Source organism: Peromyscus leucopus, unplaced genomic scaffold (genome assembly GCF_004664715.2).
Source record: "Peromyscus leucopus breed LL Stock unplaced genomic scaffold, UCI_PerLeu_2.1 scaffold_257, whole genome shotgun sequence".
In the NCBI taxonomy this organism is placed as follows: Eukaryota; Metazoa; Chordata; class Mammalia; order Rodentia; family Cricetidae; genus Peromyscus; species Peromyscus leucopus.
Window position 1 is genome coordinate 60,758 of NW_023505131.1, and position 26,525 is coordinate 87,282.

Consider the following 26,525-nt stretch of genomic DNA (forward strand, 5'->3'; position numbering starts at 1 on the left):
GTTAAAACACTTGAAAGATCTCAGATAACTGAGGAAGCTAAGGACGACCACACTTGCTGCTGAAGCACAAGTCCAGCTCTCAGAAGGCACTGGATGACTTACCACAAGTTTCACATAGCTTGCACCCACCCTTTGGCCATGAGAAGCCTGGGTTTGGGACTGCGGAGATGGCTCAGTCAGTGAAGCGCTGGTTTGGAGGTACAAAGAGTGGAGTCTGAGCCCGTGGCTTTTTAAAAGTGACCCTCTTCTGCGTCTTTGGCACTGACATACGTGCCAGTAAAATAAATATCCATACACATAACAAAAAAGCAAGCTCTGCAGGGAGGCAGAGATCGAGGGATCTCGGGGCTTGTTGGCTTGGTGAGTTCCAGGCCAGTGGTGAACTCTGTCTATAAATATTTATTTATTCATTTATCTAATATGTATGGTTTTTTGTCTGCATGTATATCTGTATATCACCTGCCTATCTTGTGTCCTGGAGGGCAAAGAAGGTATTGGATCCCTCGGGACTGGAGTTATGGATGGTTGTGAGCCACCACCCTGTGGGTGCTGGGAATTGAACACGGGCGCTCTTAACAGCTAAGCCATTGCTCCATTGTTTTGTTGTTTGTTTTAAACAGAAGTGGGCCAGGCAGCGGCGGTGGTGCATGCCTTTGATCCCAGCACTCAGGAGGCAGAGCCAGGTGCATCTCTGTGAGTTCGAGGCCAGCCTGGTCTACAGAGCAAGATTCAGGACAGGCACCAAAACTACATAGAGAAACCCTGTCTCGAAAAAAAAACAAACAAAACAAAAACAAACAAACAAAAAACCTAGAGGTGGATAGTGCCAGAGCACCACCCAAGGCTGTCCTCGTCACACATGTGCACACACATAAGCACACACACAAACAAACAAACAATACACTCATGCATGCACGCACACGCAATATCTTGATGAACACTAACAGCCATTTTCAACTTGACCAGACAGGTACACTTCTCCTGGTAGCCAAACAGAAGGTCCAGGATTGGTGCAAACAGTTTTTGTTTTGCACAAAGGACTGTAGTATAATTAGTGCACGTGCGCGCGGTCCTTCATTTGCCTTAAAGACTGCTGTAATGGCCCAAACAGTCTTGTCACATTCCTTTTGCATAAGCAGGCTACTTGCTTGTTTTCCAAGACAGCTGAGTGATAACTCTCTTGTGCTGCATCCTGAAGCCCAACTGAAGACTTCTCTCAAATGGTCTTTCTTTTACTACTTTGGTTTTGAATCAGGGTAGAGTAGGCTTATCCGGTCATAGGAAGAGCTGGGGAGAGGTAAAATGGTTAGCAAAGACAAAGGTGGTGGCCGCAGAGAGAAGGTGGTTCCAGATAGCAACCATTAGCAGGGAGCGGAGGCTGGGGAGACTAGGCTGTGAAAAACCGAAGGTGGGAAACGGCCTTGGCTGCCAAGGGAGTTGTAGGGAGCTGAGAAAGCTTTAAAAGGCCCCCAAGCTCTCAGACCCCTCAGGACTGAGAGCTGAAACACTGGCCTCTGGAGGAGTTAAGGATCCAGGAACCCGAGGCTCAGCCAGGTGGTGTAATACTAACTGACGCTGCATGATGCCACACCACACTTCTACTAGATGCTGAGGATTACAAAGGCTGCTGCTAAGTGCCAGGGCAACTGGTGGTTACAGCCCAGAGTATCAAGTCTTCCATCTGAGTGCCAACGGCATTCAGTCTCTGGCTTCTAAATCCCTCTCAGGGCTTGGAGCTTCAAGCAAGGGGGTCTGCCTGTGCGGCCCCTCGCTCGGCCTTGGGTACTCAAAGGCCAACACTTGAACTTGTTTTTTCCCTCAACACATGATCTCTCTCTCTCTCTCTCTCTCTCTCTCTCTCTCTCTCTTTCTGGTTTTTCGAGCCAGGGTTTCTCTGTAGTTTTGGTGCCTGTCCTGGATCTTGCTCTGTAGCCCAGAACTCACAAAGATCCATCTGGCTCTGCCTCCCTAGTGCTGGGATCCAAGGCGTATGCCACCACCGCCCCGGCTAACCCACGATTTCTATGCAGGTGGGACAAAAGGATTTTGGAAAGTTGACAGGTAACAGAGTTTCACTGGGGATATCGTGGGCCACTGGGACATGGAAGGGTTGACATCTCCAGTGAAGGAGCCAACACAGTCCTTCTGAAGTTTTAAGAACAATATGTGTGCTGAATAGTTTTGTATCAACTTGACATAAGCTAAAATCATCTGAGAGTAAGAAACCTCTTAATTAAGAAAATGCCTCAATAACACTGGGCTGTAGGGCATTTTTTTAAAAAGTGATTAATAGGGGAGGTCCCAGCCCACTGTGGTTCTGTAAGAAAGCAGACTGAGCAAAGCCATGATGAGCAAGCCAGTAAGCAGCACCCTCCATGGCCTCTGCATCAGCTCCAGCCTCCAGGTCCTGGCCCCGTTTGAGTTCCTGTCCTGACTTCTTTCAATGATGGACTGTGATGTAGAAGTGTAAGTCAAATAAACCCTTTCCTCCCCAACTTGCTTTTTGGTCCTCATATTCATCACAGCAACAGAAACACTAACTAAAACCACTTCTAAAACGTTAGAAGTGAAACCTAATGGTTGATTTCCAAAGGTTCCTCAAGTCAGTTTAGGTCCATCACAAAGGAACAGAAAACACGAGCCCCGCTGTACCTGCTAATTTAGCTATCCCCTACAATCCCCCGCACCCAAACTCTGCTAAGCTTTCTCTCCCAGCAAAACAAAGAACCCTAGAAGTTTAGCGTAGAAAACTGCAGTTCAAGCTTGCCTATAAGGTCATGAGTCTGGTAAGTAAAGAGGATACAAATGTAGAGATTAAACTGGTGGTGGTGGGCGAATGCCTTTAATCCCAGCACTCAGGAGGCAGAGGCAGGCGGATCTCTGTGAATTTGAGGCCAGCCTGGGCTACAGAGTGAATTCCAGGACAGCCAGGGCTACACAGAGAAACCGTCTCAAAAAAAAAAAAACAAAAAAACAAAAAAAACCCCAAAAAAACCACCACAACAACAAAAAGTAGAGATAAATCGGTTCAGTTAGAGCCTCCAAGCAGGCTGTGGTGGCGCACACCTTTAATCCCAGCACTTGAGCAGAGCCAGGAGGATCTCTGTGAGTTTGAGGCCAGCCTGGTCTACAGTTGGAGCCTCCAACTCATCCAGAAAGACCTATTTCTCTCTCTCCAAACCCAGCCTGCTCAGATAGTCTCCAAACAAAGGAAAGGCACCAAGAGCTTGTGGCAGCCACATCATCACCCCTTGCCTATAACCTATAAAATATCTCCCTGCTTTAGTTTGGGGACTCAACTTCTTGGGCCTTGATCTCTGGAGACTGGAGAACCAGCCAGGAGCTGCTTTGCTCATTTTATACCTGTTATATAGTTGTTATATTTTTAAGTTAGGCTTGAGCTGGCTTACTGCATTGACGAGTAACGTATTATGGAGGGGGGGGGACTAGCATAAAACCTATTAAAACTCACACAGTTTTTTGTTAATACAGATGACTATTAAGGTTGTACCCTCCATGGCGCTGGAGAGATGGCTCAGCAGTTAACATGCATTGCTTGTTGTGGGATATTTGTACACTGAGTGAAGACGCATTTTGCTGTGATTGGTATAACACAAAGCTGAACGGCTAATAACTAGGCAGGAGGTACAGGCAGGATTTCCAGGGAAAGGAAGAGGAGGAGTCGAGGCGTGCAAGAGACTCCAGGAGACATGGAGAGAAACAGGAAGTGCAAGATGGAAGAGAGATAACACCACGTGAAAGAATATAGATTACTATAAATGGGTTGCAAGGTAGTAAAATGACCCGTCTTGATTTCACTACGCGGAGTCTCCAGTGGCTTATTACAAAGCTAAGATCACGTTTCTCAGGCCCAGTGGCTCAAAGTTGTCCTTTGACCACGCGTGTACACACGTATAGTAATAACAAAGATGTTTTAAACCCCAAAAACTAAAACCAAAAGCCCCAAACAGAACCACCACCACCACAACCAACAAGACACCTTCAGTAAACTCTCTCTAGAGGGCCTGCCTTTCCCAGATCTTCCAGGGAAGTCTGGCGACATCTACTGCTGGGCATCGCGGCTAACCCCACACCCACGTGTGCAAAACAATTCAGCCCCGCGTCTGCGCACTGATTCCTCTGGCTGCATGCAGTGGTCTGGGCCGGAAGTCTGGCACGGAGAAGGCTCCGGTCCCCACTCTCATCCTAGAGCGGCCACGGATGTCCTCCGGGCGGGGCCTCGGGCAGCTTCCGGCCCGGGCGTGCAGCGGTGGTGTGGGCTTTGTGGCCGCCCCGGGGCTGCGCGGCCGGGTGGGCTTGGCTTGGCTCCGCGCCGTCCTCTTGCCGCCGGGCTCCGGGTGAGTGGGGCGTCGTGGATCATGCAGGCGGGCGGGCTGCCTCCAGGCCAGCGGGGTTCAGCGGTTCGGTTGGTGTTCCGGGCCCGGCTGCACTTCGCTCTTGCAGGTGTCTGCAGCCTCGCTTCCTTGGGGCCGAGCCCTGCGTCTTTTTCTCGCCGAGCTGGGTGTTGGTAGATGCCTGGACCGGTCGCCCGAGGACATGGAGGCCTCAAGGGTTGCACACTCAGCCTCGGCGCCTGCAGATCAGGCCTCCGCTTGGCTGCTTGCAGGCTGGCTGCTCAGGTGATGGAGCGCAGGTGCGCGCATCTGCTCTTTTGCTTGGATCTTGCCTCCTGCCTTCCCTCAGGCCTTTCGCCTCTGCTGGAGGAGGTGCAGTGCGGGCATCCCAGCGCTTCAGGGGTTGTAGATAATGTGCGTGTTGGGCAGAATTAGCTCCTAATGACGTGAAGGAGGATTCCCAGGTGGGGTCAGGTATCAGCCAAACTGTCCTTAGCTTTTCCACGAAGCTTTTTCATAATCAGAAGTGTGTGAGTCAATGTCTGTGCTATCTCTGTGATGATGCTAGGGGCATTTAACTCTCTTCGCATCCTGCCCCACTGTGGTCCAGGAGTCCAGGGCCTGAGTTTCCCATGGGTCTTTAGCAGGAATAGCTCTAAACTCAAGCCGTTTTCAGGAGGAGCTGGTATCACAGTCACTCTGTGCACTGTGACATCCTTCCTCTGAGACCCATCCCAATGAATGAGAGAAATAAATGTTCTTCTGCTCACGAAGAAATCAGAATTGCCTCCACCACTCCACCCACTCCCTACACGAAGGGGTTTGTGTGTTGTTGTGTTTTTTGTTTTGTTTTTTGGGACAGGTTTTCTCTGTGTAGCCCTGGCTGTCCTGGAACTTGCTCTGTAGACCAGGCATGCTGGCCTCAAACTCACAGAGATACCTTTGTTACTTCCCTGGCTGTGGCATCGTATCTGTTTTAATACTTCATGAGAGGTACATTTACCTCTGGACACTCCTGATTCTTTGAAGGTGGATTCCTGGTTCTGGAATGATTTGGGGGATGATAGAGAGCAGCAGAGCTGGGAACCCCACCCCCTACCCCCCAAGACTCATGATCTGAGCTGGAGGTGGACGGCATGTCAGAGAAGCAGCAGGTCAGAACAGAATGGTGCCCTTGAAGTGAATCAGAGAACCCTCCTAACTGCTTTTTTGGCTTATGGCAGGTGGCTGCTGAAAGGTCCCAGGGCATGTAAGGAAAAGAAGCTTGTTTGTCTATGGGAGACTTTGTATGCAGGTACTAGGGGCAGAGGTCAGAAGAGGAGCCCTAAGAGGGCAGCCTGCCACTGCCTCTGTTCTTTTTAACCTCAGTCAGCTGGCTCTGGTAAACGTATGGATGATTGTGAGGAGAACATGGTATACACCTGCTTTGCACACACATCTGGCGAGGCATCTGCACAGGCTTCTGAGGAGGCGGGCCCTTGCCTGGTTATTCCCAAGGCGGAAGCTACACAGACTTTGCCTCTTCTATTGTATTTTCTGCGCGTGGGTGTTTTGTAATGCACGTCAGTCTGTCCATCATGTGTGAGCCTGGTGCCCTCAGAAGCCAGAAGAGGGCATTGGATCCCCTAGAACTGGAGTGTGAACGGCTCTGTGGGTTCTGGAACTGAGCTCAGGTCCTCTAGAAGCGTAGCTTAACTGCTAAGCCGTCTCCCTAGCCCCCAATTTGCTGATTTTGAGATGAACATTTCGTCAAGCAGATCTATTGAATTGAAGAAACTTCCCTTAAAATAAGAACTTACAAAAGTCACAAAGAGGCACACATGGTTTTTAAGCTATTCTTGTAAGCAGATGCAGGCCTGTTTCCAGGTAGCATAGTCGTTTTAAGTATATCAGAGGCTGAAGTGTAGCTCATTGGTAGGGTACTTACTTGCCTCGCATGCACATACCGAGCTCTACATGATGTGTAGTAAGTATCCTTAGTGCGACTATGTTATGTAAAATAGTAAAAGTCAGACGGTATTCGTGATTTCTACAACCAGAAACCACATGTCCATTTTACCATTTTTTCAAACATTTAAGTTTCAACCTGCAGATTTCTTCATAGTACTGATCCTGTCCATCTCCAAACAAAACCCTGTAAGACCTACGTGTATTTATAGAGGATAAAGTCTCTCAAAGCAGGACATGGACTCTGTGGGTGACAGACCTGAATTTGAACCTTCACTCTGCTCCTGACTGATCTGCTTCCTCTTCTAGTTTGGTTTTTTCTCTGTAAATAGTGCAGCCGTGGTGACACGTGTGAGATGAAGCAGGTCCTTTCTAAGCACCGTGGTTGGCTGGGTGGCCTTGGCCTTCCTTATGCTGAGTGCTGGCTAGACCCTGGTGCAGCAGGCTGGCGGCACTGCCTTGCTGTGGCCTCGGCGGTTCTGAAGCTGAAAGCTTGTGTGGAGCGGAGTAGAGCCGTGGGCCCCTGGAAACAGCCAGCTCTTAGAAGGGGTGGTGGCATAGGTTGCCCTCACATGCCTAGTAAGTGACTCGAGTGTTTCTGCTGATTCATCTACCTACCTGGAGAAGAATGCTGGTGGTAGCCAGATAGGAGAGCCTTGTAGCTTTTAAAATAGAAAGTCGTCATTCCATTTATGCGTTTAAGGGGCCATCCTGCTGGCTCTGTAGAAAAGTAATAGAGACAGGTTAGAAGATTGTCATCCTTGTGTGTTATGAAATAATTGTAGAGGATGGCGCTGCTTTTTTTTTTTTTAAGATTTATTTATTTATTATGTATACAGTGTTCTGTCTGCACATACCCCTGCAGGCCAGAAGAGGGCACCAGACCTCACTACAGATGGTTGTGAGCCACCATGTGGTTGCTGGGAATTGAACTCAGGACCTTTGGAAGAACAAACAGTGCTCTTAACCTCTGAGCCATCTCTCCAGCCCCGGCACTGGGGTTTTGAGACAGGAGCAGGGTGCAGTACAGTGGCCTGGCCTACAGGTCTGCTGGTGGATTGGATGTGGGGAGTGAATAAAAGTAAAGGGCACCAAGGATTATTGCACAGTTCTGGCCTGAACAAACACAAGTTGATGGAGATCTCACTGTAGGAGGGGCGGATTTAGCAGAAGTCAGAAAGTTGGCGGCCCGAGGTGTGAGAACCTGAAAAGGCATCGGGTTGAGAGCCAGTCAAATGTGGAAGTTGGGGAAGAGCCCAGTTGCAGGAGGAAAAAGGTTTTCAGCCATAGATACCACCATCTCTCTGCTAAGATAGGTCAGTAGAGAGAGAGAGGTCTTGCCGGGATCATGGCAAGGCCCCCTTGTCATCTGTGTGCCACAGGCCGCCTGAAGGGACTGCAGGCCTGTGGGCCATGGGCTGTGCACTGGGTGAGGACAAGATGAGGGTGGAGGGCGGAGAAGTGGCAGGTTCTGTTGGAGCGATCTTTGGAATTAGATGTCTTGATTTTTAAGTGGAGCCCTGGCTCTCTCCCTGCCCCTCAGTCTCCCTCACAGGACACAAGGTAGAGGAGTGTTGTTTAAACAGCACAGGCCTGTTTGTGCTGGGGTTGGACGTATGAGAGGTGGAGCCACAGGAAACCTTCCCATGTGGACGCTTGGTCTGGGAGAGGGGAAAGTTGGTAACAGTGAAGGGTCCGGAAGTGTGGGCAGAGGAAATGCTTCCTCTCTCACCTGTGTGGGAGTTTAGTTTTAGACCTCCCGCCCATTCAGCAGCTTCTTGTGAACAAAGGGGAAAGACCGTCTTCTTTCTCATTTCAGATTCTACTGTAGGAGCTGGGGCAAGAAGGTGATCCTGAAGCCTGAATTTCTGGGGATGAAAATTCACGTAATACGATGTCAGACGAGCTCACAGTGCTGGAGCCTTCCGCCTCTGAGCCCGGGGAATTTCATGAAGACAGATTAGCGCAGCTGTTGGGGAATCCAGAAAGGCAGGCCTAGAGAGTCCCCCCTCTCAGGAGGGGGGCTTCAAGCAGATGACAGTGACCCACTGGAAAATTCAAACAGGAGAAACAGCCCAGATGTGTAGTAAGTCAGGAAGAAACCCTATTCTCAACTCAAACCTCCTTATACTTCAGAGAGAGCTTATAGAAGGGGAGGCCATTCTTGTGGTATTGGTGGCAAGAGCTTCCCTTTTAATTCAAATGTAGTTCCACATCAGATTTCTCACCCAGGGGAGAAGCCTTATCAATGTGATCATTGTGGAAAGGCTTCAGTCAGAACTCCCTCCCTCAGTGAACATCAAGAGTCCACACCGGGACAGACTCTATGTGCTGTAACGTGTGTGTGGAAAGACTCATTCACTATGCAAACCTAGTTGAACATCAGCATGTACATACAGGAGAAAAGCCTTCAAGCTGTGCCAGTGTGGAAAAAGCGTTTTTTGGTCACAGTTCAGACCTGCTTCGCACCAGAGAGTCCATACCAGAGAGAGGCCTTTTGAATGTAAAGAGTGTGGGAAAGGCTTCAGTCAGAGCTCCTTGCTCATTCGCCATCAAAGAATTCACACAGGAGAGAGACCCTATGAGTGTAACGAGTGTGGAAAATCTTTCATTCGGAGGCTCGAGCCTCATTCGGACATTACCAGATCACACGGAAGTCAAACAGTATGAATGTAGAGACTGCGGGAAGGCCTTTCCGACACCGTTCAGACCTTATTGAGCACCAGAGAATCCACACTGGAGAGAGACACTCTTGAGTGTCAGGAAGTGTTGGGAAGCCTTTATTCGAAGCTCAAAGCTCATTCAGCATCAGAGAATTCATACCGGCGAGCGCGCCTTATGTATGCAACGAGTGTGGGAAGCGTTTCAGTCAGACCTCCAACTTCACTCAGCATAGAGAATCCATACTGGGAGAAACTCTATGAGTGTAATGAATGTGGGAAAGCATTCTTTCTGAGTTCGTACCTCATTCGACACCAGAAAATCCACACTGTGTGAACGGGTGTATGAATGTAAAGAATGCGGAAGGCTTTTCTGCAGAAGGCTCACCTCACTGCACGCATTCAGAAGATCACACTGGAGAACAGACCCTTTGAGTGCAAAGACTGCGGGAAAGCCTTCATCCAGAGCTCGAAGCTGTTGCTGCATCAAATATGTACATACTGGAGAGAAGCCCTATGTGTGCAGCTACTGTGGGAAAGGCTTTATACAGAGGTCCAACTTCTTCAGCACCAGAAGATGCACACTGAAGAGAATCTCTACAAGTTTAGTCAGCGTGGAAAAATCTCACCCACCCCTGATCTTGTCCACCAGGAGGATCTTTCCTGAGTGAGACCTCTGTTCATTTAGGAGAGACGTCTGTGGATCAGGAGTGTCATGCAGATAATTTATAAGACAGTCAGCCCTCTCCGAGTCAGCAAGTGTGCTTTGGAATGGGCATGCTTAGTATATATATATATGGCTCTAAGATGTGGATTTGTCACAGTTGTCCAAGTCCATCTCCCAAGTCATGGGCTGCTTTTGGTTAGGTCTATTGTCTGTCACCAGGGCAGAAAGCTGAGGGGCTGAACAACTGACCTTGAGCTGAAAGCCGAGGGAGAGCCTCTAGAGAATTTTCTCCTATTTCTTTGAAGTTCCAGCACGCTGTATACAGAGCAGAGCGGTATTACTTGAGAAGTGGTTACCTATCCAAAAGGTTGGAGAAAGGGGCTTTGCTCATGCAGAACAGCAAGTTGGTTCCCTGTTTGTCTGGGAGTAGACTCCAAGCCTTGGGTTTAGTCCCTGCCTTTGCTTTCTCAACATTTGACTCCTGGTAATGCATTTGATGTGTATAGTGCGTACCCCCGCCCACATCCTTCAGGCTGCTCCCACTCCTGTTCTGATGGCTCTCCCCTTTTCTCCAAGTTGCTCCTGACTATTATGTGAGACCTCTCTCAGGCACCGTGCCCCAAATGCTCCCTTAATACCGAGCTGGGTTTGTTGTCTTGTGCATCTGTTGCTCAATGCTAACCTCTGCTACTGTACTTGCTTTTAAGTACCACAATTTTGAATTTTCTCTTTTTCACTGTGCTCTGTTCCCGAGGACAATGATCATGTGTCATTGATTCCTGTGTCCCTAGTGTCTAGCACATGACAATAAACAAAAACAAAACCCCAAATCTGTGTCATCGGCATATCCTTTATCTCTTCTCTGTTTTTTTTTGAGACAGGTTCTCACCATGTGGCCCAGGCTGGTCTCAAACTCACAGCCCTCCTCAGCTCCTGAGTGAGGGGATGATAGATGTGTGCTACACACCTTGCTACACATTCTATATTGCTGTTTTTAAATTTCTGGGCGTTCTTTTTGTCATCAGTGTGGGCTGTTCTACTAGGAAGTGCTGTCTCCCCAAGTCCTGTTGATACCTGCTCTTGTTAAGAGTTGCTGACAGTCTCCTGTCTGCAGTTACTGGCCACCAGGGTGGCACGGTCCTCATTCAGAACTGTCACTGTACTTTGAGGGTGGTGCCCTCATGCCTACATCACTTTTTTTTCTGTTTTAGCAGTCCAGGCTCAACTGTCTCTCTCTTTTTTTTTAATTTTAATTTTTATTTTTTTTACTACTCAGAGAATGGAATGCTGATTGTGAATCAACCAACCTTCAATTTTTTTTAAGGGTTACTTAACATTATAGTTTTTACTTTTTTTTAAGTGCCGAATGCTGTTTATTGAAGAGGGAAGAGGTCTTAAATACAGGCTTACAGCACAATGGGAGAACCCAGAGGCAGAAGTTCGCTACCGATGTTTTTCAATCTTGCATCTAAGCTGTTAACGCCCATTATGCATGATACACAGACAAGGAACTTCCCTTAAACATTCAGGAGGTGGAACCCGTCAGGGATTAGCATAAGGAAGATATCAAGGTCAAGGTCAGCAAGCAAGGCAACAGTTAACCCTAAACGGGGGCCAGAACCCTACAGGTCCCCCTTTTACTAAAAAATGAGCTTCTGACTTAGGTTGCGTGGTGAAGTCAGCAGGTCACCTTACGTCATGGAGACGCCTGCCCAGGCCACACAGCACTCTGTCTTAGGTTGGTGAGTGCCTCCAGGTATTTACCTGTCTCTGAATACTCATTATCATACAGGCTCAATCGTGTGTTGATCAACTGTCTTTTTCTAACGTCACTTATTTGAAGATGGATTAAGGTCTTGTGAGGAATAGTTTTGGATATTTGAAAAATGAGAGTAAGAAGGTGCCATGCATCCTGTGTCGGGTGCTGGGGAAGCCAGAGAGACCCAGAATTGTTAGTGAAATGAGCCACAGTCCTTGTAAGAGCTCTACCAAGGAGGTGACTAGTGGCACTGTAGATCTAGGAAGGCTCCATCGCTGACTTGATATTTTAACTGGTCCCGAGAAGTCAGTGGACATGTCAGCTTGAGAGCAGGAATTTGGATGGTGTCTCCACAGACAGGCAGAGCACAGGTTGCCCTGCTCCTCAAGGTTAGTCCACAGTGGATTCCAGCCAGCAAATGTGCTTGTTTCTACCTCTGGATTCCTTTGAGAAGAGCATTAACCACAACAACTAGTTTTGAGACAATATGAAGATAATGTTTGTCCCAGAGGGCAATTTTGAGTTTTGAGCAAATCCCAGCAACCCTAGAAGCTTCAAGTAGGCAGATAATTTTAAAAAGGACATTGATGCCCATTTTCTGGAAACTCACTATCCCATGACATATCTAGCAGACACATGTTATCAGACATTTCAGACAGTACAGTACAGTCCCGACTTCATACAGTTTTAGGAATTTCCTTTGCCCCTTGTAGCAATACACATTCAAGAAAAGTAACATTCTTTTTACCTCAAAAAAAGTCCCCTTTTGCTCTTTCCAGAGTCAATCCAACCCCTGCCCTGGTCGCCACTTCCTGTGAGTGTAGAATTGCCCTGTGTGTCCTAGAACCACCTACACGTGGACTGGTGAGGTAGGTGCCCTTGTGTCTGACTTGGGTCACTTTGGCATGTGACCAAAGTGTTTTTAGACTCTGTCAAGTAGCTTTGCATTAGTAGTTCTCTTGGCCAAGTTGGGTCCCATTGTATAGGTAGGCCATCCTGTGCTCACTGGTCCACTCGCTTATGGAAAGTGGGTTTCCAGGGTGGACTCTCAAGAATAAACTGCTATGATCATTTGTGTAAAAGCATTCATGTGCACATGCGTGTTTATTTCAGGTAAATACAACTTTCATTACAGGTTATAAGCATCTCAATCTTAGGTGTCTATAACCCAAATAATGTCAACTGGGTGGCTTATGGACAGTAGGAATGTATTTCGAAAAGTATTGGAGTCTGAGGGACCCAAGGTCCAGTGAGACATCCGTGGGTGGGTGCCTCCTCCTTGCAGCCTAGCATAGCAGAAGGGCATTAGGGAGATCTCTCTAGCCTCTTCTAAGGGCAGAAGTCCCAGTCTTGAAGCTTGCACTGAAGTTCAGTCACTTCCCAAAGCCCGCCCCCCCTCCCGCCTTTGGACACCATCTCTTTGTCGTCGTCGTCGGATGCATGTGTTTGGTCTGTGGGCGTGAGCGCTTGTCTAGCTGTAAGAGGGTGCTGCAGCCCAGCGCTCTCATGCTGTGCCGTGCCATGTTCCTGCCGGCACGCGGGTGCTCGTGTTGTTCCAGTCCTTGCCAACACTGAGCATTGTCCGTTCCGGACTCTGTTTTGTTGTTTTGATTTGTTTCGTGCTTTCAGATGGTACGACTATGTAGCTCAGCTGGCCGTAAGTGATATTCCTATGTGTCCGCCTTGCAGGTGCTGAGATTATATTATAGGTATGGGCTACCATGCCCAGCTTGAATAGTTTTAGTTTTATTTATTTATTTTTTATTTTTTTATTTTTTTGGTTTTTTTTGAGACAGGGTTTCTCTGTGTAACTTTGGAGCCTGTCCTGGATCTCGCTCTGTAGACCAGGCTGGCCTCGAACTCACAGAGATCCGCCTGCCTCTGCCTCCCGAGTGCTGGGATTAAAGGCGTGTGCCACCGCCGCCACCACCCCCCGGCTATTTATTTATTTATTATCCCTTTTTGACAGTCTCATTCTGCAGCCCTTGCTGGCGTGGACCTGACAATGTAGACTAGGTTGGACTCAAACCCACAGAGATGCCTGGGTGGTAGTGGTGCACACCTTTAGTCCCAGCACTCAAGAGGCAGAGGCAGGTGGATCTCTGTGAGTTCAAAGCCAGCCTGGTCTACAAAGCAAGTTCCAGGACAGGCTCCAAAGCTACGCAGAGAAATTGTCTCAAAAAAACAAAAGAAAACAAAATAAAAACAACAACAATAACAACAAAAAAAAAACCCACAGAGATCCACCTGCCTCTGCCTTCTGAACACTGGAATTAAAGGCGGGTGCACACCATGCCCAACTTTTGTATAGTTTTGTGGGAGACTGGCTCCCACATATTACCCCAGGATCCTCTTGAGGAGAGAAGGAAAAGAGATTTAGATAGAAGGATAGAGGGGAGAGAAACAAATAGAAACACAGGATAGTTTCGGGAGGGCCTGGATCCTAATTCACCGGCTCCTTCTGTCTCCTCTAAAGGGCTATTTATAGGAATGCCAAAGGGTGGAGCAAAATACCTCCCCCCTAGCTCAGCCAAGTGCAGACCCTTCCAATCACCTGGTAACCACACAGGTGGTCAAGCCACCCTCTAATGCAGCCGTGCTGGGTAAAGCAAGCTCAGATCTCACTAGGAAACCTTTGTGGGCCTCCAACAAGGTTTTTTGCAAAGCACCTTTCCAAGGGGCTGGAGAGATGGCTCAAGTAGTTAAGAGCACTGGTTCCTCTTCCAGAGGACCTGGGTTCGATTCCCAGCACCCACTTAGTAGCTCACAACTGTCTATAACTTGAGTTCCAGGGGATCCAGTGCCCTCTTCTGGCGCCCCCATGGGCACCAGAAATGCATGTGGTACACAGATACATGTAGGCGAAACACCCATACACATAATAAAAATTAAAACAACTTTCCCAAACTGGGCAGGGTGGCTCCCACCTGTAATCTGAATGGCTCTTAGGAGGTGGAGCTGGGTTGGAGAAAGTCAGTCTGGGGGGGAGTTATGCCTTCTCCCATTCTTACTGTCTCTCTACTCCCTGGCTGCCATAAAGTGAGCAGCCTCGTCCATTACTGTTCTGCTACCAATGATGTTTTTGCCTCACCACAGTCCCACAGCAGTGAAGCAACCTCCATGGACTGGAACTGTAAACATAAACAAATCTTCCTGTCAACTCCAGATATATTGCCACAGCCAAGAAAAGCTAACATATTTCAGAAGTCCCTTTTCATCCCCCATGCATGTATGTGTGTGCATGCTAAAGCTGAGCTCAGGAGCCAGGCGGTGATGGTGCGTGCCTTTGATTCCCAACATTCGGAAGGCAGAGGCAGGGGGCTCTCTGTGAGTTCGAGGCCAGCCTTGGTCTCCAGAGCGAGGTCCAAAACAGCCAGGGCTACACAGAGAAACCCTGTCTCAAAATAAACAAAGAAACTGAGCTCAGATGGCTCATATTAATTGCACTGCCTGCTCTGCCATAGGACCTGGGATCCATTTCCCAGCACCCATATAATGGCTCACAATCATCTGTAACTCTAGTTCTGACAGCCTTCTGGCTTCTTGGGCACAAGCCATGCATGTGGTCCACAGACATATATGCAGGGAAAACACCCATACACATTAAATTTTAAAAAACTTTTTTCCTGGACAGGGTTTCTCTGTGTATCCCCAGCTGTCCTGGAACTAGCTCTGTACAGCAGGCTGGCCTTGAACTCAGAGATTCACTTTCCTTGGCCTCCCAAGTGCTGGGATTAAAGGTATTCAATACTACCACCTGGCTAAAACCATCTTCTTGGAGGAAATGACATTTACCCAGAGTTGAGTTTCAATGTAATTATGCTTACGTGTGCACCAGGGATTGTATTATACCAGAAAACTTTTTCCCCCCAAATTGTACTCTGTTTAAAATTTTTTGGGAATAAACTACCTGCATTACACTTTTTAAGTCTTACTCTATGTTGATGAAGTCAGTTATCAGTCTCATCTCTTCAAAAGGTTTGCTTCTCTGTCTAACAGCTGTAGAGACCCCCTCTTTGGTTACCAGAAGTAAAATAATTTGTTTCTCTAGATTCTTCTTTTTAAGATTTATTTATTTATTATGAATACAATGTTCTGTCTACATGCCAGAAGAGGGCACCAGATCAATTATATATGGTTGTGAGCCACCATGTGGTTGCTGGGAATTGAACTCAGGACCTCTGGAAGAGCAGCCAGTGCTCTTGAACCTCTGAGCCATCTCTCCAGCCCTCTCTAGATTCTTTATGTCACCTACTTGGGAATCTGTATGGCCACGAGAGAAATGAGCCAGTCACCTGTCCTTCTTGAACTGACCACTCACCAATTATCTTTAACAATGGCCAACTACAACCAAAAAAGGAAACTTAATCTCCTTCCCACCCTCTTCCTCTACAAACTGTAAGAAAGGCCCCTACTCTGTCTGCCATGTAGACCTGAATGCTCCTCGGAGACCCTTGCAGGCTGTAACGTGCCTGTTTATGGCATTAATATTTCTAATAAATCTTTTACTTAAAGGTTAATCCATCGCAGTGTCTCCTTGAACCTTGAAACTAAAAACCTTTCACAAATCACTACTGGGAGATGACTAAAACACACAACATTCAAATGGAAATTTACTTATGTATGACGTGTGAGAAGTGTTTGTTTTCTATCAAAGATAGCTTGCTGACAGATCTCTGTGAGTTTGAGGCCAGCCTGGTCTACATTCCAGGCCAACCAGAACTACATAGTGAGACCTTGCCTCCAAAAAAAAAAAAAAAAAAGCTTGCCTGCCAAGGGATAATATTCTTTAAGTCTCCATCATTGTTATTTGTTGTCTTTTTTTTTTCCAGACAAGATCTCTCTACTGTGTAGCCTAGGCTGTCCAGGAGTTTGCTGTGTAGAAGAGGCTGGCCTCAAACTCAAGATCCACTTGCCTCTACCTCCCAAATTCTGGGATTAAAGACCTGCACCATTGTGCCTGGCTCTTTGTTTTTGTTTTTTTTTTATTTTTGAGAGAGAGAGTTTCTCCTTCATCTTCAATCTTACCCACCCTGTAAAAACTTTTATGCAAACCTTTTCATTTCTCCTACCTGGTAAAACTTATTTATACAAAGACCCTGCTGCATTCTGGGATCCTGACAGCCTGAAGTGGCTGATCCATTCTCCCTTCATTTTCTTTGCACTGATTCCTTTAAAAAACAGGACAATTGCAAAAGACTGTGAGGTCAGATCCCAGCCAATAGAAAACAGACACAGTCACCACTTGCATTAGAACGACCAGGGGAACTTCTTGCCTCAGTCCGCTTACTAGTCGGATTTGGGTTCTGGTGCACTCTTTTTACAAAGAGCAATTCTTGTATGCTATTAGAGGGACCAGCCTAAATATTATACATCCCAGGGGCTCAGGAGAGAGAACTACGAAAGGCGAGGACTATTTTCGGGAAATAGAATCTCAGAACACCGAGCTCTTAGTCCGGTCATTCATTCTTTCAAATCTTCTTCTTTTCTCCCCTGTCCTGGGAGTCCGGTATATATACACTGACAAGCAGCAATCCCTTGGCAGTGCAAAGCCAGGCTTCCGGTCAAATGGAGGGGTGATAAGAATCACAAAGAGGGCAGTAATTGTTAATTATCATTAGGAAGTGACTAATGGGGAAATAAATTAACTAAGGGCTAAATTCAGGTAATATCTAAGAAGATGGATCTTACGTGCTCACTATAGTCTTAAACATAATTGGTAGAAAATGTTAAGATCTATCTATAAGTTGTTAGGTCAATGGGAGAAAATAAAAGTGCCTTCTTTTTTCCTGTGGCTCCTATCTGTCCAAGCTATCTGCCATTTTTTCTGCTGGGTGGGGGAACATATGCTCGGTCTCTAGGCCACCTGTGCACAGGTAGATGCCTCTGGTGATAGATAAAGGGAGATCTGGAACTAGAGGTAAGATTTGGGAAAGGAGGAAGTTAAGCTTAATTAGCACATCCACCAGGCTTTCTCAAACAGGTAGTCTGGACACTTAAGTCTGTTCTTAGAGAGTACAGAGGTATCTCTGATAAGGTACTTTGTTCCATCTGGGGATGGACCTGGCCGGATGCTGTCAATGATGATAATTACAGGGAGGCTTGAACTGCTGGGGTTCTGGCTGTGCACAGCTGTCAGCGCAGAAGGTTATCTAAATATTCCATTAGTAGAGGGGAAATTGTGCCCAATGAATGATGGAAAAGCTACAACAGCACACAAGAAACTCATAGCAGAAAATGGCTGATGATCAAAAGCCAAATATCACCAAGGCTCCTTGAGCCTCAGCTTGACCTCTGGAAGGCCTTAGCCTCTTCTAGGTATTAACTTTGTCATAATCAGCTGGAATCCTACTTCGTATATTTTTGCGGCTTGTAGCAAGCAATTGCCTTGCCAAAACTACTTTGGCTTTGTTCTGTGCGACTTTGTGCAACACCAAGATGATGGTTTCTAAACAACACACCACTGTAAATCAATTATGATGGTTACAATTTAAGCAAAACAAAAAGCCCAGAAACAACTCCAAATAGAAAACGAACATGGTTGGTGAGGATGAAAGGTTTGAACCCCTTGGTCTGCTGCTCAGAGCACAGGTGCATGGGATGTAAAGACAGTGAGTCGATTCCTCGACAAGTCAAATAGAATTAACATAATCTGGAAAATCCCAGAAATTCTATTTCCTGAATACATAGCGCAAAGAAGTGAAGGCAAACAGATAATGTACACCTATGTTCATGGCACCCTTGTTCAACAAAATCCACTGGAAGCCATTGCTTGGCAGTAGACTCCTGCACTGGGCTACGGTGATATTTTGTTTGCGCTCTTAACAAATAAAGCTTGCCTGGAGACCAGAGTGTGGAGCCAGCCACTAGTTAACCATAGAGGCCAGGCCGTGGTGGCACACACCTTTAATCCCGGCACTTGGGATCTCAAGCCTTTGATCTCAGTACTTGGGAGGCTCACACCTTTAATCCCGGCACTAGGGAGGAGGAAACAGGACTTGATGTGCTGGGTGGAGACAGGAAGTCAGCTCCCTTTTTGGCTGAGGAGTTGGCGAGGTAAGAGGTGGCTGTGGCTTGCTCTTTTGTCTTTCTGATCTTTCAGCATTTACCCCCGATATCTGGCTCTGGGTTTTTATTATTAAGACCAATTAGAATTTGAGCTACACTGGGCCCTTAGCTGACCAGACTCAGCAAAGAGTCAACCATACTCAAGTGTCAGGCATCAAGGGAAGCTGGGTTGTTATCTGGTCTTTTGGGAAATCAGGAGAGAGAGGGTGGGTTTCAGTGAGCGAGACAGTTTGCTCTGGTTTAATCCTTACAGAAAAGCAGCCTGGACTAACCCAGTGTCCCTGTGGGTTGGTTGGTTTGTTTGTTTTGTTTTGTTTTTTCTATTGTCTGTCTCTGCCTTAGGAAGAAACTAACTTTGACAAGACCAATCTTTTTCTTTTTTTCTCTTAGACCTAACTCCCCTCTCTATAAAAAACAGACACTCTATAAAACAGACAACTGCTCAGTTTGTGGGACTATCTTTTTTTTTTTTTTTTTTTGGTTTTTCGAGACACGGTTTCTCTGTGTAGCTTTGCACCTTTCCTGGAACTCACTTGGTAGCCTAGGCTGGCCTTGAACTCACAGAGATCCACCTGGCTCTGCCTCCGGAGTGCTGGGATTAAAGGCGTGCGCCCACCACCGCCCCGGCATCGTGGGACTCTTATTTTATGGAATCAAGTGTTGCCTAAACTAGAATTACAAGTAAGTTTGGATCTTTAGGATTACATTTAGCATCACAGTGGCCCAAATGTCCACTGACCAATGAGTGAACAGAATGAGGTGGGAAATCCTGACCCATGCCACCACATAAATGAACCTGGCAAACATCGGGTTGAGAAGGTCCTAGGACAAATTCCAATCAAGGAATGTTGGTGGCCCCGCTGCTGAGAGAGGAACTGGAGAAAAGTTCCGTGGGCAGGGACATTTCTGATTTGCATGATAACACGCTTTCATGTTGCAAAAACTGCAAGTCCCATACCACTACTGGTACACTCAACAGGTTAAAATGAAAAGTTGTGTTGTATTACTTGTACTTTATCATACTTAAAAAGAGAGAGAAGTCTGGTGTGTTGGCACATGCCTTTAATCCCAGCCCTTGGAAGCAGAAGCAGGCGGATCTCTGAGTTTGAGGCCAGCCTGGTCTACAGCGAATTCCAGGACAGCCAGTGAAACCTTGTCTCTAAAAACCACAAACTCTTAGAGGGCTCAGGAACGCCACAGCCCAGCCCAGCCTCCACGGTGGAGGGATCTGCAGGACCAGGGCAAGCCGGTGAAGGAGACAGGTGCACAACGAGTCAGGTGCACAGCAAGCGAAGGTCAGAGCTCCTGGGGGCTGCTGGGCGCACACTTCCGCTTTCCGCGGGCTTGTCTGGGGCTTGTCTGGCGCGCATCATTGAGTCGCGCTCCTAGATTTGCCGGAAGCGGTTTCGGTCGCTGGCGTATTTCCCGCTACAGAGTTGAAGTCAGGGCGGCGCGCAGCCGAACTGAGGACTGAAGCTGCAGGAGCTCGGCGATCGTCCGGTGCCGGCCTGGCGTGCAGCTCTGGTCGCCCTGCTGCCGCGCCACCGGGCTTCGCGCCGAAGCCGACTGGACCCCGCGCAGCCCCTGCGGCCTTCAGATGCGCCCACATCTCGCTGCCGCTGCTCCCCGGGAGGCTGGACGCGAGCGCTGCTTCCGACGGGGCAGCGCTCCTCCCGGCGGGCTCACCGTGAGGACCCTCCGGTGAGTACGGACCCTCTCTACCACAATCGCAGGGCTCTCGCGCTCGGGTTTCCTTCCTCTCGCTTATACTGCGCTCGGCAGCCCTCGGATCTCAGTCCGGGGCTGTGTCGGCTCCTGCCCTCGCAGGATTGCAGTCTTGTTTTCGGGTGGATTTCCTGCAGTTGCACCAGTTTCAGGTGTTCAGATGAGAAGCAATGTTCTTATTTGATCTGCTTGTTTGTGGTTGGCAGTCCACTACCCGGACCCGAGTTTCCCGAGCTTCGGTGTGTCCCAATTTTCGGCCTTGCAGGTCGTTTATAGATAAGAATGGCAGACCAGCGCGTTTGTAGATAAACTAGTCCAGACTCAATGTCACAGGGTTGAATGCCGTAGGCGCAACTTTTGTGCTAAGTGTTAAAAATAATTTCCCTGTTATAGGACAGGGTCTCGTTTTTGTAGTCGGGCTGGGCTCCAATCGTGCCTGACCCCCTTGCCTCTGTCTCCTGAGTGCTAGGATTAGTACAGCTTATTTTTACCCTTATAGAATGTCTTTCTCTTTTTACCGTTAGTTTGTAAAAGTTATTCTGGATACCACTAGTTCTTTGGCAGGATGGTGAATTGGGAATATTTCCTCTAGCTTGCCATTTTATCTTCCTAACTCCTTTTTAGAACCAGAAAATCTAAGCTTTATTGGTTCTATTAAATTTTGTTGCTTTGTTTTATTTGGCTTGCTTTTTTAAAGTATCCCAAGCCGTCTTTGAGATAGCAGCGTAGGCAAAGTAAGTGTAATGATTAATTTCTCAACTTGACACAATCTAGAGTCCTTTTGGAAGAATGTCTCCGGTAAGGGATGTTAAATTGAGGTTGGCCTTTTGGCATGTCTGTGGGGCGTTGCCTTGATTGGCTTAATTGAGGGGCAAACACAGGTTTGAGCCCCTGGACTATGGAAGATTAGAGAAAGCAAGTTTGAGTTCTAAACATTTTATTTATTTATTTATTTATTTATTTATTTATTTTTATTTATTGGTTTTTTCGAGACAGGGTTTCTCTGTGTAGCTTTGCGCCTTTCTTGGAACTCATTGGTAGTCCAGGCTGGCCTCGAACTCACAGAGATCTGCATGGCTCTGCCTCCAGGAACTGTAAGTTAGATAAGCCTTTCTTCTCTGGTTTTTGTCGGAATTCTATCTTAGGAGCAGAATTGACACTAGGACACCTGGCCTTGAACTCTTTGTTTTTGAGATTGGGTCTCTATAGTTGGCTCAACCAAGGGGGATTTTCTTTTTTTCTTTTCTTTCTCTCTTCTTTTTTTTTTTTTTCCTTGGTTTTTGGAGACAGGGTTTCTCTGCATAGCCTGGCAGTCTGGAACTTGCTGGGTAAACAGGCTGGTCTCAAACTCAGAGATCTGCCTGCCTTCTGCCTCCCAAGTGCTGAGAATTAAAGGCATTGCGCCACCATGGGGTGGGGGTTCTTAATTGGTTGGCTGAAGTGGAAATATCTACCCCGAATGTGGGTAGCACCATTTCACGAACTGTACCCTGGATCAAATGAAAAGGAAAGGGGGCTGAGTACAGGAAGCTTGGGATTGTGGGTCAAATTCTAGTGAATGTTGTGGCCCCTCCCATCCTGTAGACTGTTAACACTCTCATTAGCATTGCAGTCCACCTAGTTATTACTGTGCTGTTTGCTTATCTTGTTGTCCTGACTACAGAATCAAGATTATCTCTTGATAGCAATGGGATGAGTGAAGAGAAGGTCATGCTTGCCTACAGCCAAACCACAAACAGTGGCCAATGATGGTTCATGGCTCTGGCTGTCCTGGAACTCTCTGGCCTCAAACTCAGAGATCCACTTGCCTCTGCCTCCTGAGTGCTGGGATCAAAGGTGTGCACCACTGTGACTCTGTGTCATTTTCAAATGGCACAGGACAAATTGGAGAATCGTATGCCCCGCACCGTGAGGATGTTTTCTGTATCAGTGACTTTTCCTGTTGCTGTGGCCCATAGGCCCATATGTGTCACATAGGCCAACGTGGAGGCAGGAGTGTGAGCTGCAGCCGACAGGTGGCATCCTTGGCTAGGATAATGCTGGTGCTCAGCTGGCTGTCCTTTCCCTTTTCCGGAGGCTGAACCACACCCATGGAATGATAGTGCCTCCATTCAGGTTGGTTAGACTTCTATGGAAACATCCTCACAAACACATCCACAGGGGTGTGTCTCCTAGTGGTTCCTGGTGAATATTAACCACACAGAGATCGCTGCCTGCCCTACCCCTTCTTCCCGTACACGCGCATGGGTTTCTAGCATGCTCTCTCTGACTCCCTCTCACTCAGTAGCAGCAGTCCTGGAGCCATCTGTGTGTCAGGTGCCAGTGACCTTCAGAGATGTGGCCGTGTACTTCGGCAGGGAAGAGTGGAATGTCTTAGCCCAAGCCAGAGGACCCTCTACGGGATGTGATGCTTGAAAACTTCAGGAACTTCATCGAGCTGGGTAAGGGCTGCTGCATGTCGGTTTCTGGAGCCTGGTAGGTCCTGGCTAAGACCCCTCCCTGTGCTGTGTCTGATCAAGGGCCTCTCTTTGGCTCCTCTGGAGTAGCCTAGGTCCCTACATGGGGTTTTGTGTCAGCATATGTGTGCTCAGGTGCGGGCAGGCATACTCCTGTTTTCCTCCCTCCTGTGAGCCTCTGCTTCCTCATTCCTGCTTCCAAGCAGCTTCCCAGGGATCTAGGGGATCTACAGGGGCTGACTGGGGTGCTGGGGTCATCTTGTGCTGCCCAGAGCTGGTCTGAGTCCTGGACTTAACGTTGTCTTTTACACAAATCAGATACCATTTCTCACTTTTGAAAAGGATACTGTGGCCTAGACAGACCTATTTTCTCACCTGGATCAGTGGGATGAACCATGGGTTGAAGACTGGGACAGACCTGAGTTTCTAGAAGCACAAAAAGGTGTCTGCCCAGGTAAGCAGGATGGGCTTCTCTTGGTTGACCCCTCCCACATTTCCTGGCACTGATTAAGGCCACTTTTCCCACCCTCAGACAGACACAGTGGGAGAGTGGATGCAGAGTGCCCTTAAAAAAAATTACGCCAGGCGGTGGTGGCACACGCCTTTAATCCAGCACTCGGGAGGCAGAGGCAGGCGGATCTCTGTGAGTTCGAGGTCATCCTGGGCTACAGAGTGAGTTCCAGGACAGGCTCCAAAGCTATACAGAGAAACCCTGTCTCAAAAAACAAAAAACAAAACAAAAACAAAACAAAAAAAAATTAACTTATTATGTATACAGTGTTCTGTCTGCCTGCAGGCCAGAAGAGTGCATCAGGTCCCATTACAGATGGCTGTGTGCAGCCATGTAGTTGCTGGAATTGAACTCGGGACCTCTGGAAGAACAGCCAGTGTTCCCAACCCTCTGAGCCATCTCTCCAGCCCGCAGAGCGTCTTCTTAATTAGGGTCTCTGGAGGTGGATGAGTGGCGCATTTCTGCCACTAAGCTCTGGTGGGAGGACGTGTACACGTATCAATGGACCCCTGTGGTGAGGTTGTTGTGGAAGGGAGGTATTGAGAAAGGGAGGCGGTGTCCTAGCACTGTCTGTGGTAAGTCTAGGGCGGCTGAGATTTGACTGTGAGAGATTTGTTTGGTAGAGCAGAGAGAGAGAGAGAGAGAGAGAGAGAGAGAAGAGAGAGAGAGAGAGAGACTGACTGTCTGTCTGGATCTGACATGTTCCAGGTTTGTGATACTGGGGCAGGTTCTCTCTCTATTTCACATGTGTTTGCTCATTTGTAAACTTAGGGTGAAGCCCTGGCTTTTTCCTTAAGTAAGGTGCTCCAGATGGTGGTCATGCAGCTTTTGTTTTCTTTTTTGCCATACTAGGCATAGAACTTGAGGCCTTCGATAAACAATTATTATTTTTTTAGATTTATTTATTATGTATACGGTTATTCTGCCTGCATGTGTCCTGCAGGCCAGAAGAGGGCACCAGATCTCATTACAGATGGTTGTGAGCCACCATGTGGTTGCTGGGGATTGAACTCAGGTCCTCTGGAAGAGCAGCCAGTGCTCTGAACCACTGAGCCATCTCTCCAGCCCAGATAAACAATTCCTTGAGATACACCTCTGCCCTGAGTTTTGTTTTTTTACTTCATATCCTCCAGAAAGAAGACCAGGCACTTTATGTGCCTGAGACAGGCTGGAGGGCCCCCGATTATGGGGAGCCCCCAGCTGGGAGTGTATCAGGCCTCTGTTTGCAGGAAGCTTATGGTTTCAGAGGGTGAGTGGTTCTAATTTGCAGACAGCCAGCTCTCAGTGCCTGCCCCAGGCTCACCTCCATGGTAGGAATAAGGCCTGTTACTTGAACCGACACAAGCTTGATGGACAATTGGTGGGTTGGGGCCACTGAAACCCACTTATGGTTTCTTTTGTGTCCGAGTACCTGGCCTGTAAGTCTCGTTAGTTTTAGCTCACCTGTGTACACCGAACACATTTTCTTCATAATTCATGCCATTTTTTCTTTGAGTCCCTAAGTAGATTGCGTTGATTTGGTACTTGATAGCTTTTTCTCCGTCCTTTGTTGGATAGCTGCTTTGTTAAGTTGGCTTGTCCCTGGGCCAGTTCCGTGTAAACGTGTCTGTTCCTCCCAGGAGGCAGACAGTCCACAGATCGTAAGAGAGCCCGTGTTCTGGCTTCAGCTCATGAGAGGACCCATCCACGGACAGGAGCCAAGAGGGGGGCTACCTTGAAGAAGAGTGTCCTGACCCTGGGTAAGGTGCGCCTCCCCAGAGCCACCTCTGGCGAGAAAGCGGACCACCAGGAAGCTTTCCAGAACCGGCCGTGTGGGAAATCCTGCAGGAAGCAGCCGGGCCTGCAGGAGGAGGAGCCGTGCAGGGCTGCTGCGGAGGGACAGCCCTTCATCTGCGGCACGTGTGGGAAGGCGCTGAGCTGCCACAGCCGCCTGGCTGCTCACCAGACGGTGCACACCGGGACCCGGTCCTTTGAGTGCTGTGAGTGTGGCCAGACCTTCCGCTGGGTGTCCAACCTCCTGCGCACCAGAGGAATCACACCAGCGAGAAGCCCTTCTGCTGCGAGGTGTGCGGCCAGGCCTTCAGCCTGAAGGACCGCCTGGCCCAGCACCGCAAGGTCCACACGGAGCACCGGCCCTACGCCTGCGGGGACTGCGGCAAGGCCTTCAAGCAGAAGTCCAACCTGCTGCGCCACAGACTCGTGCACACCGGGGAGAGGCCCTTCTTCTGTGGCAGCTGCGGCAAGGCCTTCCGCACGAAGGAGAACCTGGGCCACCACCAGCGGATCCACAGCGGGGAGAAGCCCTACACGTGCGGCGAGTGCGGCAAGGCCTTCCGGTGGCCCAAGGGCTTCAGCATCCACCAGCGGCTGCACCTGACCAAGAGGTTCTACCAGTGCCAGCACTGTGGCAAGGGCTTCCGCCACCTGGGCTTCTTCACGCGCCACCAGAGAACTCACGGGCGCGGGGAGGTGTGAGGGGACCCGCAGGCAGCTGCTGGTCCTTCCCCCGGTTCTGGGGCTCCGGGCAAGCCTCGAAGCCCGTGGTTCCCGAGTCCCTCCCTGGGGAAGTCCTGCCAGGAAATGGGCACAGGGGGGGCGGGCATCACGTGTGCAGGCCGAGCCGGCCACAGCGCTGGGCTGCCTCAGCTGAGGAGTTTGCCCCTGTCCCGAGTGTCACTTGGGTGCCCTTTAACCCCCCCCCTCCAGCTCTTTCATCACGTCTCCTGTTGGTGGGAGGGAGGTTGGAGCTGACAAGGCGGCCCGGTGGGTGAAGGCACATGCGTGTGGCAAAGCCCGAGAACCGGAGTTTGGTGCCCAGAGACCCACCCGGTCGGAGGAGAGAACCTGATGCCAAGTTCTCTGACTTCCTGCAGCACATGTGTGCATACAGACGCACAAGAAATACATAAATAAATGGGAAGAAAAAAAAAAAACTTCTTCAACCATCACAGTGGCCATAGAAACAAACACCCTTGTTAAAGGCTGCAGGGAGGCCTGGATTCACACTGGGTATCCAGCGCAGCGTGGGGGTATGTGGAGAAGCAGCCACAGACTGTCCGGGACCACCTGGGTAGAGGAGTTTGTTGAAATGCCCTCAGCACTGATTCTCTAGCAGGTGATTTCAGCGAAAGATACCGGATCTTTGGCGCTATTTATCTGGTCTCATTAAAGCGTAACCAGAAGGTTATGTCACCGTGGTGTGGGAGCTTAGATGAGCCTTGGCTTCAGGCGGGACTCTGTTCCTGCATAGAGCTGTCCTAGGAAGGGGCAGTGGAGCCTCTGCTGGGCCATGTGGTTGAGAGCTGGATGCTTCTCACCGATCCTGTTTCTCTGCACAGGCTCGTGAGCTGCAGAGATGGCCACCAAGCTGGGCCCCT

At 48.6% G+C, this 26,525-nt stretch overlaps 1 protein-coding gene across 1 annotated transcript; it reads left to right on the forward strand.

Annotated features, from left to right (window-relative positions):
* The first annotated feature begins 1,990 nt into the window (after positions 1-1,990).
* On the forward strand, positions 1,991-25,690 carry LOC114694334 (zinc finger protein 707). The gene is given in 8 exon segments (XM_028871261.2): positions 1,991-2,061; positions 4,155-4,358; positions 4,465-4,654; positions 19,637-19,874; positions 19,976-20,157; positions 22,995-23,091; positions 24,768-25,166; positions 25,169-25,690. Coding segments are annotated over 8 exon segments (1,836 nt in total). The 3' UTR covers positions 25,624-25,690.
* The last annotated feature ends 835 nt before the right edge of the window (positions 25,691-26,525 follow it).